The sequence below is a fragment of the Salvelinus fontinalis genome, chromosome 19 (genome assembly GCF_029448725.1).
Source record: "Salvelinus fontinalis isolate EN_2023a chromosome 19, ASM2944872v1, whole genome shotgun sequence".
NCBI classification, from domain to species: domain Eukaryota; kingdom Metazoa; phylum Chordata; class Actinopteri; order Salmoniformes; family Salmonidae; genus Salvelinus; species Salvelinus fontinalis.
The window spans coordinates 15,278,883-15,290,958 of NC_074683.1; the positions used below are offsets into that span (position 1 = coordinate 15,278,883).

General features: G+C 41.9%; 1 protein-coding gene across 1 annotated transcript; it reads right to left on the reverse strand.

Annotated features, from left to right (window-relative positions):
• Positions 1–295: 295 nt before the first annotated feature.
• On the reverse strand, positions 296–11,834 carry uchl3 (ubiquitin carboxyl-terminal esterase L3 (ubiquitin thiolesterase)). Its single transcript, XM_055870920.1, has 9 exons — positions 11,681–11,834; positions 11,482–11,493; positions 8,366–8,494; positions 7,793–7,949; positions 6,333–6,418; positions 6,059–6,106; positions 5,785–5,860; positions 5,144–5,202; positions 296–1,626 (listed from the first exon to the last, which is right to left on the reverse strand). Exons 1-9 carry the CDS (start codon positions 11,720–11,722, stop codon positions 1,543–1,545), a joined length of 693 nt encoding a protein of 230 aa, XP_055726895.1. The 5' UTR covers positions 11,723–11,834; the 3' UTR covers positions 296–1,542.
• Between the last annotated feature and the right edge of the window lie 242 nt (positions 11,835–12,076).

Consider the following 12,076-nt stretch of genomic DNA (forward strand, 5'->3'; position numbering starts at 1 on the left):
CCCCCCAAAAAATAAGTAAAATGTGACATTCTAACAAACAAGGCATTTATGAAAATGTAAATTATATTGCATGTAGCCAAGTGACTAAGTAAGAAGAGGTTTGTTATTTTCATTATATTAAATATGTAGTCATATTTTCTTACATTTACATTTAAGTCATTTAGCAGACGCTCTTATCCAGCGCGACTTACAAATTCTTGTTTTTTTTATGAAAACAAAGGTCAAATATGTACTCTTCTTAGTAATTTAGCTACATGATAGATAGGGTGTGTGCGAGTGAAATCACAAAGTAAGATTTCAATCATTTTGGTATTTTAATTTGCCAGTTTTTACAAAAAGTAGGCACCATGTCAGTGGTAGGTGGTGGTAGTAGCTATATCACGTCTTTTTACCACTCCCCATGTCAATCAATAATCAAACATACTTAAAGGCCCATTGCAGTCAAAACTGATTTTCCTGTTTTATATACCTTTCCACACAATGAAGTTGGAATAGTACTGTGAAATTGTGAAAATGATAATGCCCTGTTAGTGTAAGAGCTGTTTGAAAAGACCACCTGAAACGTCAGCCGGTTTTGGTGGGATGGAGTTTTGTTCTGCCTGGTGACATCACCAGGAGGTAAATCAGTTAATAGACCAATAAGAAAAAGAGTTCCAAACCTCTCAGCCAATAACAGCTTGTTTTCAGTTTTCCCTTCCCACTCACAGTCCTAGCAAAATTCCTGCTTGAGAAATTGCTCTTGCTAAGAAGCAATTTCGGCTTATTTTTTTATAATTTTAATTGAAATTTAAGTAGGGTACTTAATTGTTAGAGAAATGGTTTAATAGAGAAAAAAAAACATCTGCATTGGGCCTTTAAATACGTAGTTCAATACATTGCAAGTCAATGAAACTGACGCTTTTCTGTATTTCTCATTTCTGCAGAGGAATAGAAAAAAAATCCTGTGACAATTGAGTTTTTGCATATACCTTACCACACCTGTCAGTATCATCTTTGAAAGTTTACAGGAGTTTGGAAATCTTACCAATTGTTCATTGCCTAATGGCCTGTATACTTTAGTGCATGGTCAGAATAGTCCAACTGAAAGCTCAATTTCCGCTACAGTAATACTGCAGCGTTGTAAGTGATCTGGAGTGGGTGAAGTTTTCCCTAGGTACAGATTTAGGATCACTTTACCCAATCCTAACCTTAACCATTAGTTGGAAAATTGCAAAACTGACCCAAGGACAGTGTCTCGGAGCAACTTCGGCCTGAATCATTCAAAGTACTAAGGGGCAATGGGGAAGTAGTGATGGCACACACTTCAATAACTTTCAGTTGCATGACAACTTTTAATCTGACAATCTAATCGTATTTCAGAACCAGGCTACTGATTCCTCGCACGCTTAGCTTACTTTAATTATATATATTTTTCCAGTTAACCTTTTGTCATCATACCACATGCTAACCTTATTCAGTAAAAATGCTAATGAGCTAACAAAAGTCAGCACTTGAGAATGATTGGCAGTCGTATTTTCTTCTCTTGTTCGGTGAGTGCTGTGTTCATGCCTTGGACAGGGCCACCACTGTGAAGCGAAGCTCCTGGGGGTCCCGAGCCATGAATGTCTTACACACCTCTGTTGCATCCTGCAACACAGACAAAACAAACACACCTTGATACATTATACGATTATAACCAGGGTCCTAATTATTAGCGCAAACTAGGGGTGTTGAGTACAGGCACCTCTGTTTGGTCCTGTACTGTGAAACTGAATACATAAAAAGATACAAAAATAAATGAAAAACACTATAGGCTATTCCTACGCTGTGATGTTTGCCTCGAATAAATATGAGCTCATTACTATTTATTTTTTTCAGCAATTCTGTTAAAAACAACTAGAGCTTATACGCACAGTCATCAAAATTCTAATCTTAATTGTCCAACTGTCCTTTTGTGAGTCGCAGCCGGGAACTAATTCTGTACGATGGTGGGTGGTAGGGTCGATAAACCAGGAAGATAAATCATTGTTTAAATCTGCAGTTTGGGAACATTTTGGTTTCCCAGTTGATTACAACTGCGACGGATAAAGATTATAAATCGCAACTGCTCAACGAGAATAGCTTAAGGAGCTGCCAACACCTCAAACATGTTGACATGTGCTTCACGGATGAATCCCGGTTTCAACTATACCGGGCAGATGGTCGTTGTGTGGGCGAGCAGTTTGCTGATGTCAACGTTGTGAACAGAGTGCCCCGTGGCGGTGGTGTGGTTATGATACGGGCAGGCTTAAGCTATTGACAACAAACACAATTGCATTTTATCAATGGCAATTTGAATGCACAGAGATACTGTGACAACATCCTGAGGCCCATTATTGTGCCATTCATCCGCCGCCATCACCTCATGTTTCAGCACGATAACACACAGCCCCATGTAGCAAGGATCAGTACACAATTCCTGGAAGCTGCATACTGCATACTGACCAGACATGTCACCCATTGAGCATGTTTGGGATGCTCTGGATCGAGGTGTATGACAGTGTGTTCCAGTTCCCGTCAATATACAGCAACTTCGCACAGCCATTCATTAATTAATGAATAAGTGCTGTGCTTTTAGCACACTACATTTTGATGTTCATGTTAAGTGTGTTTGTTAATATGTAGGTGTAATAATCATATCTATTATCATATGTAGCCTATATAACAATGTTGGAAAACAGATTCATTTAGTTGTGTGTTCAGTCAGCACAGTATGTGTTAATTCGTATGATCTCATTTTAGAAGTGATGTGCTCTACCCTGACAGTTGTTTTAACCTCTACAGGATCTGTGAGCAAAACAAGGCATTCTACCTGTAGTGTGTCACTGACGACTGCTCCCTAGTCGATGCTGTCAAGTAAAACAAGTCGTCGCAGAGACATGACTTCGTCTTGAGATTAGCGGCATCAAGGAACTTATTCAGGCTCAAGAGAATCCAGCGGATTCAAAAGGAACAGCTGACTAAAAAAAAAGATCATTCGCTCTTGTAATCCTAAAGGCACTCCGTAATGGAAAGTGGCAGCTTGACTAATACAAAATAAATAACAGTGTTACATGACCCATTTGTAATGGGGGACTTGAATAATCCTTGGACTTTTTATTATTTGTTGATGTTTTGTCTTTAAAGAAATGTGGGGAAATGAAGTATCCCTATATGTCTGTTATTACAGTGCTCTCACTCTTATCTGTGCGCCTGCTCAGAATTTTCTCTCTCTGGTAGGACTGCGTCTGAGTGTAATGGCATCTACTGTATGTACCTTGGAGATACGGTGAAGTAAACATTGGTAAACTGGAACCTCATTGTAAATAAGAATTTGTTCTTAAATGACTTGCCGAGTTAAAAAAAGGTTCAATAAATAATAACAATTTGGTGGACAGCAGTCTGGAACATTTTTCATTAGGATGAATCCCATCATAACTGAAAAGCCCTGGTCTATTCCAAAAAGAGGTCCCGGTCATCCACAAATGGAATGTCAATAGATCGAGAGACCACACACAGCTTCATTTCTCACTGTTCCGACGCAGAGGGAATGGTACCGGAGATTACGGGTCGTTTCCCCAAATCCTGTATGGTCTCAATAAGCTGTCTGACATTGGATTTGTGCTTTCCGATATGAACCACAACTGGTTTTGCGTCCGGGAGTTGGTTGGGAATAGTTATTGTAAATACATCCGGATAACAAAGAGTCCTTGCATCTGGGATGACAACATGATAAACCATGGAGATCCCAGCAACGATGCTAGATGGAGGACACTGGCGCAGACGAAGCTCCTGTTGCTCCCCCGTTTTCGAACATTGCTGGAATCTGGAGTCGAAGGGTGCCTTGAACTCATCTCAGACTGGGAGCCGTGGATCGCTCGTTACTCACACGTCCCTGGTATGCTGGGATCGCTGCCTGCGCACGAGACACCTTCTTGCGAATCCTGCTGTGGGAGTGGAGATTCCAGCTCTGTATGTGGCTGAAAGGTATTGCTCAGGAACAGCTCGTTCTTCTACCCGTACCTTGGCTTTTACCTTAACCGGCGACTGTCACGCACTGGGTAGATGGCATCGGGGTAGAGGTGGTTGAAACGCTGTTGTGTTTCTGTAAGTTTGGATGTTGTGTTTCTGTAAATTAACCTCAGTATGTCCTGGTCTGTCTCAATGGCAGACCCAACCCAAGGGAGCGTATTTTTGTAGGCCGCATCCACTCTAGAAGCCTCTCTGTGAAAATTCTGTCTACTTTTCAGTTGTGCTATCTCAGTTTGAAGTGCGATGATCCCATCCTTCAGCTCAACATTTTGATTGCACATCGACAGACAACGACCTGGGCAAATTCTTCCTCCTTAACGACTATCAACATTTTGCACAACTCACACTTCATGGCTTGATTTTTGTTTTTCAAGTCCATAGCAATGTCACTTGAAGCGTATGAAAGTCAACATGCAGTACAGCTGCCTACAGCAAATTCGATGAATATTCCCGAAGTGTGGTGATAAAATATACTAGAAGTAAATCAAAAGATAACATTCTAATACAATCCAAGGCTTTAAATCTGAAAATAATCTATTAACCTTCTGAACAAGCCCTAGACCTTTGTTAATGTTTACACTGCCCAACAAAGTCACGGCAAATCTCTTTTCCATGCAACTCCAAATGCTGCAATCGAAGTGAGTTGACTATTGTCATTGATATTCCTACTGTAGGCCTACTTGCCGTCCACTCTGACTTTGAAGTGTAATGACATGTTATGCTTCTGCTTTAGACTGTTCTCAATATCCACGCTACGCCTTGCCCAGTTCTATTATGTGAACTGAGTTCCCAAAGTGAAAGTAATTTCAAAATGTAGAAATTTGTTTGGATCTGAATTCCTGCCGATTCCCAGAGGGCTGCAGAGCGGATACAGTGGTGCTCTCTTGTGGATTAGGTAAGTAAGTTCCCAGAGTGATTTCCCTTTCCAATTCCACCCATGATTATAACAATGCAGGTAAGGTACACCTACTGAATATGGAAATATCAGTAATCAGCACGGAAACTCTTTCTGAATAGCCGCCACTCATCCGCCACTCATTCAACCAAGGCCGTGGTTGCCTCTACCAAACCATCATCGAGTCTTTACAATGAGATGCATCGATTAGTCGCTTACCTCAAGGAAGCGGACTTCTGATGTTTTCCCATGGGCAATAGGGAAAGGCTTGCGGCCATCTTGAGAGAAAACACAAGATGAGAAACAAATGCTACTGCACATGATCAATATCACACTGCAGTGACTGGGCAAGTCTCAGAACAATCCCATTGTAATGTGGATCGCATGCATAGAAAACTCATGGTAACACTTCCTAAGAATACCCTCTTAATAATGAATTATAACCATGTTTTTAATAACTTATGGGGCTCAAGAACATGTCACGGACGGGATCTGAAGGAAATTCCCCCTTGGGCTGAGGGTGACTGATTTTAATGACGCAGGCTGGGCTACCTCATCACCAGGCCATGAGCCTCTCCACGAGACGCCACCCCACGTTGGGCGCCATTATCACAGGCGAGATCTGAACCCTGGTCTCCCACGGGAGAAACCAATGTCTTGACCATTAAACCAAAAGAAAATCATCCCTTGGCGAAATTACCCCTCACGTCCACTACAAACGCATTATAAAATGTGCTTACAAGGCATTTTGAAGAGGTTATTCATAAGAAGTGTTACCAAACCCATTTCTGTGTATCTTATTGCAGCTATTGAGAGGTCTACTACAAAGCATTTCAAGTGGAAAGGGGTGTTTCACTTACCCAGTTCATATAAATGTCCCCCAACATTCACAAAAGCAATGAAATGCAAGTCCACTTTTTCATCCAAACTTGGTGCCTATAAAACAAAAGATCAAAGCACAACTGGGTCATGTTCAGTATGGGCAAATAGAAAACAAAGAGTTTACAAAGGACAAGTTTAGGTAGTAGCTCCCCATTTCACTCTTTCAAAAAGTTGCCCCTGCAGTAACTTATTGACTGCCTTTGACCATGTTCAAAATTGTTGTTTTAGAAAACCCTTAAAATTAATACTCACCTCGGTTTGTCCTTCCTGTGCACTAGATTCATGTGTAACACGGATGCTCTGCAACGGAAGAAAACATCCACTTTCATTTCAATCACATCATTTCCCCGTGGCTAGAATGACACCATCCACTCAGTGCATTGTCATCGTGGCCACCACTTATTATAGGCACACCCTGGTAACCACCAAGCTAAGCACTAAAATGTTTCTAAACCCTAGTCTTGACCCGCTAGCGCTAATCTGATAAATGATCATCGTTGTATGATGAAGATTTTGATGGAAATACCTCATCTTTCTCCAGGAAGGTGGCCTTGTTCTCTGGGCTCAGTTTAGTGGACTGTACCAGGAACATCTTCAGTGGAGAGTCGGTCTCTGGGAGGACGAGTAGAGAAAAGCATGAAATGTGCAGAAAGTTACACCACTGAGTAGTGTTAATATCGTCAACAGAAATAGTGACTCAAATATTCGTCAAACACTTACTTTTCAGTGGCAACTGACGAGACTAATAACTGACTAAATAGACCCGGGAAAAAAAACTATAACCAAAAGAACATGAATTTTCATTTCAGTTGACTAAAATGAGACGAGATGAAATGATCTCTGTGACTAAAATCTGACTACTAAATGGACTGGACAAGAGTTTCGGGAGAGATTGAGAGCTTTTCATTGATAAGCACAATTAATATTGGCAGCAGTTCTGTTCATCAGTGGGAAGGACACGCCACACAGACTACATCAGCTGGTGAGCAAGCAATGTGTGGGCAGACAGGCTCAGATTACACACACGGCACAGGCGACTCTCTTGCTTCCCGGTAGCTAACCAGTCACCACCGGCCTTCTATACCCTTTGCCTGGTTTAAGAAACAAGCAGCCGTACGAAATTAAAAACAAAAGCAGCATTGAGTTCAATCGTAAAAACAATAGTCTATGTTCTTCTCCCTTTTAGTATAGAAAAGTAGGCCGTCTTTGAACTTGTAGTCTCGCTCAACTGTCCCACTTTCCCCACTGCATTTCATAGCCAGTTTCTTTAACCGACGTAGCCAAGTCTCCCTCTTTTCCTCAGAGAAAACGCCTTGATTCTAGCCCTTATCGTTCAAAACATATACTAGAGCTATGCTTTTTTTCTCTTCGGTCGCACATTGGCGGGCCGAATTTTGCATTCATAAAGCATATCGCGGGCCGTTCTAAAACTAGGCTACTTGCGGATCAGACTGTTAACCATTTGTTTAGGCTATACCTTGTTCAGTCGTGTTACCCCATTAGCTAGCTAGAGCTAACAACTTGGAGCGCATTCAGCAGGACGTGTTTCATAAGGAATAACGGCGGCTCTATTCATGGATTTTCTATCTGCAATGTTCCGAGAATGTTTTGCAACTGAACATGGCCCTGGTAACATTACCAGTAGCCTATATGTAAACATTTGGTGGCAAAGAAAGAAAAAGGGATAGCAAATCATTTAATGACTAAATTTATCTAAAAAAAAATAAAAAAAATGAAATACTTTTCCTGAACGACAATTACATTTTCCACATCCTAATTTTTTCAATTTATCAAAGCCATCATGGACTACAGTCATTTGACATTGTCAAACTGTGAGCATGCCATTTTCTCCCTCGCCATCTCAATAAGGACAGTCACCGCCCTGTGATCAGTGATGCAGGGTTTGCCATTGGGATTGGGGGAGGAAAGCTGATTCTAGATCTGTACGTAGGGGGAAACGTCATCCGGGGTGTGACAGCCACGTACCAAATTCCAGGTGTTCCTGGTTGTTGGCCACAGCGTGAATTAAGCCTATCGTTCCACAGGCGTTGCCGATTGTCTGCTTCATGAAGTAGACATCTGGGGAGACATCCTGGCCCTGGGCCTTGATCTTGGCCTCCTCCTCCAGCCTGAAAGACTCGTACTGCAGAATGGGAGAGGAGAGGGAAAGTGTGTCATGTTTTCCTAACTTATGTGTTCTTCTATCGATTATATTCCATTAGCTTCTACTGTAGTTACTGGGGCTGAATGTTTATTTTAACAATTATAGAATGTTAATAAATACATTTATAAAATACTCAATTATTGCAGAATGCACCTGTGGTGAACACCGGCAAAAACCACAACTCTACATGCGGTTACCAGTATATTTGACTGTCAAATCATTTTCAAGTGTAAAAGACCATTTCACACTTGCTGAAAACACAGGTTGACCAATCAAGACAATAGAGTATATTTTTTGGCATAGCATAGAAGACGGCACCAGCTGTGACTCCTTTTAACTAAATAGCCTAAGTCAAACAAACACACATTCGGTTGGAAAAGCTGGAGCAGACCTACCTTCTCTGTGACAGGGAAGAGCAGCAGGACAGCACACACAGGCCTGGGCACCATGCTCAGAAGCTCTGGGTCCATCCCATACACATCGCCAAACTGCCAGGTCGGCAGCAAACCCAACTGTCGCAGAAACTTGGGGAAGAATATTGGGAGTTAAATCATCATGCATGAAAATAGGAAAGCAATGGACAGGGCAAAGCTCAGGAGTGCTTTAACTTGATAAAATATAAATTAGGATATGAACATGTATAAATCAGCAGGTGATCATTTGGGCTACCGACTGGCGCAGCGGTCTAAGGCACTGGATCTCAGTGCTAGAGGCGTCACTACAGACCCTGGTTCGATTCCAGGCTGTATCACAACCGGCCGTGAATGGGCGGCGCACAATTGGCCCAGAGTCGACCGGGTTAGGGTTTTGCCGGGGTAGGCCGTCGTTGTAAATAAGAATGTAATCTTAACTGACTTGCTTAGTTAAAGGTTAAATAATAAATAAAAATCATTATTGTAGCTGCCACACTATCCTTTCAGCAAAGCACACCAAATGTATTTATTACTTTTTTAATATCTTTTTTATTTAACTAGGCAAGTCAGTTAAGAACAAATTCTTATTTACAATGACGGCCTACCGAAAGGCAAAAGGCTTCCTGTAGGGATGGGGGCTGGGATTAAACATTTAAATAAATTAAAATATAGGATAGAACACATCACGACAAATCAACACTACATAAAGAGAGACCTATGACAACAACACAGCATGGTAGCAACACAACAACAACATGGTAGCAACACAACATGGCAGCAGCACAACATGACAGCAGCACAACATGACAGCAGCACAACATGACAGCAGCATGAAACAGGCTTCAAACATTATTGGGCACAGACAACAGCACAAAGGGCAAGAAGGTAGAGACAACAATACATCAAGCAAAGCAGCCACAATTGTTAGCAAGAGTGTCCATGATTGAGACGTTGAATGAAGAGATTGAGATAAAACTGTCCAGTTTGAGTGTTTGTTGAAGCTCGTTCCAGTCACTAACTGCAGCAAACATCCCAGGGATGTGTTTGCTTTTGGAACCTTTAACAGAATGTGACTGGCAGAACGGGTGTTGTATGTGGAGAATGAGGGCTGCAGTAGATATCTCAGATAAGGGGGAATGAGGCCTAAGAGGATTTTATAAATAAGCATCAACCAGTGGGTCTTGCGACGGGTATACAGAGATGACCAGTTTACAGAGGAGTATAGAGTGCAGTGATGTGTCCTATAAGGGGCATTGGTGGAAAATCTGATGGCCGAATGGTAAAGAACATCTAGCCGCTCGAGAGCACCCTTACCTGCCAATATACAAATTACGTCTCTGTAATCTAGCATGAGTAGGAGGGTCATCTGAATCAGGGTTAGTTTGGCAGCTGGGATGAAAGAGCAGTTACGATAGAGGAAACCAAGTCTAGATTCAACTTTAGCCTGCAGCTTTGATATGTGCTGAGAGAAGGAAAGTGTACCATCTAGCCATACTCCCAAGTACTTGTATGAGGTGACTACTCAAGCTCTAAACCCTCAGAGGTAGTAATCACACCTGTGGGGAGAGGGGCATTCTTCTTACCAGACCTTTGTTTTGGAGGTGTTCAGAACAAGGTTAAGGCCAGAGAAAGCTTGTTGGACACTAAGAAAGCTTTGCTGTAGAGCGTTTAACACAAAATCCGGGGAGGGACAAGCTGAGTATAAGACTGTATCGTCTGCATATAAATGGATGAGAGAGCTTCCTAGCCTTGGGGAACACCCTTGGTGACAGGCAGTGGCTGAGACAGCAGATGTTTTGCCTTTATACACTGCACTCTGAGAGAAGTAGTTAGCAAACCAGGCCAAAGACCCCTCAGAGACACCAATACTCCTTAGCCAGCCAACAAGAACAGAATGGTCTACCGTATCAAAAGCTTTGGCCAAGTCAATAAAAATAGCAGCACAACATTGCTTAGAATGAAGGGCAATGGTGTCATCATTGAGGTTTAAGGTTGCAGTGACACATTCATAACCTGAGAGGAAACCAGATTGCATACCAGAGAGAATACTATAGACATCAAGAAAGCCAGTCAACTTGTCAATAATCAACTTCTCCAACATTTTTGATAAACAGGGAAAAATAGAAATTGGTCTATAACACCGTGGCTGCCTTCCAAGCAATGGGATCCTCCCCAGAGAGGAGAGACAAGTTAAAAAGGTCAGAGATAGGCTTGGTGATGATAGGGGCAGCAACCTTAAAGAAGAAAGGGTCTAAACCACCTGACCCAGATGGCTTTTGGGGTCAAGTTTAAGGAGCTCCTTTAACACCTCAGACTCAGTGACTGCCTGCAGGGAGAAACTTTGTGGCGGGGCAGGGGGGAAAGAGGGAGATGCATCAGGGCTAGTTGCATTAGAAGGGGTGGGAGATGAGGAAATGTTGGACGGGCAATGAGGCATGGCTGAGGTAAATAGGAATCCTGACTTATTGAAGTGGTGATTTAAGAGCTCAGCCATGTGCTTCTTGTCAGTTACAACCACATCATCAACTTTAAGGGACATGGGCAGCTGTGAGGAGGGTTTATTCAAATACCAGAAGCCTAAGCATTTGTAATTTAAATCAGATAAAATAATCACATTTGATTCGACCAACTTTGGATTCAGATTGATTTCTGTTCTCTATGTCTTTATGGAGCTCGTCAGCATCATGTGCATGTTTACTGCAGTAATTATTGTCTCCAAGAACTTACTAGTTAGCTAGTTACATATTCACCATCAAAATCCTGTTTCAGCTCTCTAAAACAAAGAGCAACTGTCTCTGATATGAATGGCAACGCTGTCTAGCTAGCTACTTAGCTGCTATTAGTAGTGGTTAAATATCAGCTGATACAAGTATAACGTGTTGGATATGCTATTTTTAGAGGGTCGATAGTTAAGCTGAACAGCGCCTCCGCTTTTGATAACTAGCCACAGCTAGCTATCCTCCAAGCTGGATACTGTGTTGTTAGTCATCTAGCTCGCTATTATTTAGCTTGAAATCTGCGAGTGAGATCCCGATATCCTTAACAGCAACACTTGAAGCCTCCATGATGGGTTTAGCAAGATGATACGACTTACTTACTTGGTTCATCACCTAAAAAAAAAAGAACAAAAAGTAAGCCGTTAGCTTTTGTTCTTTGACAAACCAGCCAGCAATAGCTAGCTAGAATAAATTAGCTAGCTAGCTAGCCAACTCATGTGAGATTGAATGAATGAGGAAGCTAGGTAGTTGTGATGACATGTTTAGCTAAATTGGATAAATACAAAGTATGTATACTAACATCTGGGTTGGCTTCCAGTGGCAACCAGCGCTGGCCGTCCATTTCTAATAATATTATAGTTAGCTAGCTAAAATCTTCAGTAAAGTGAAACAGGTCCAACTTCTTTTTCGGCGAAACAGAAGAAGCACGTTTCTTCTTCTTCGGTGGGGTTTATCTACGGTTGGCAACTAACGTTATGGTGCATTACCGCCACCTACTATACTGGAGTGAATCCTACCTGCCAGCCCCGTTGCTCTTAAAAAAGAAAACAACATACTTGAGACTATATCTAATGACGTTCTACTCAATATACATGTACTCTAAACTAATTGTATGTATCCCCTTCTCACTCATACTAGATCTCAGCCTCTCTCTTTCCCTCTGATACTGGCCACACTGTAGCAATACATGCTCCAC

What these genes read in the sequence shown, in the direction of transcription:
- uchl3 (XM_055870920.1), bottom strand. Translation starts at nt 11,722, where the DNA reads ATGGACGGCCAGCGCTGGTTGCCACTGGAAGCCAACCCAGAT. An exon ending in CCAGGAACACCTGGAATTTG is followed by an intron (nt 6,419 to 7,792) that starts GTACGTGGCTGT and finishes TCGTCCTCCCAG; the next exon opens with AGACCGACTCTCCACTGAAG. An exon ending in CCTTCCTGGAGAAAGATGAG is followed by an intron (nt 6,107 to 6,332) that starts GTATTTCCATCA and finishes CTTCCGTTGCAG; the next exon opens with AGCATCCGTGTTACACATGA.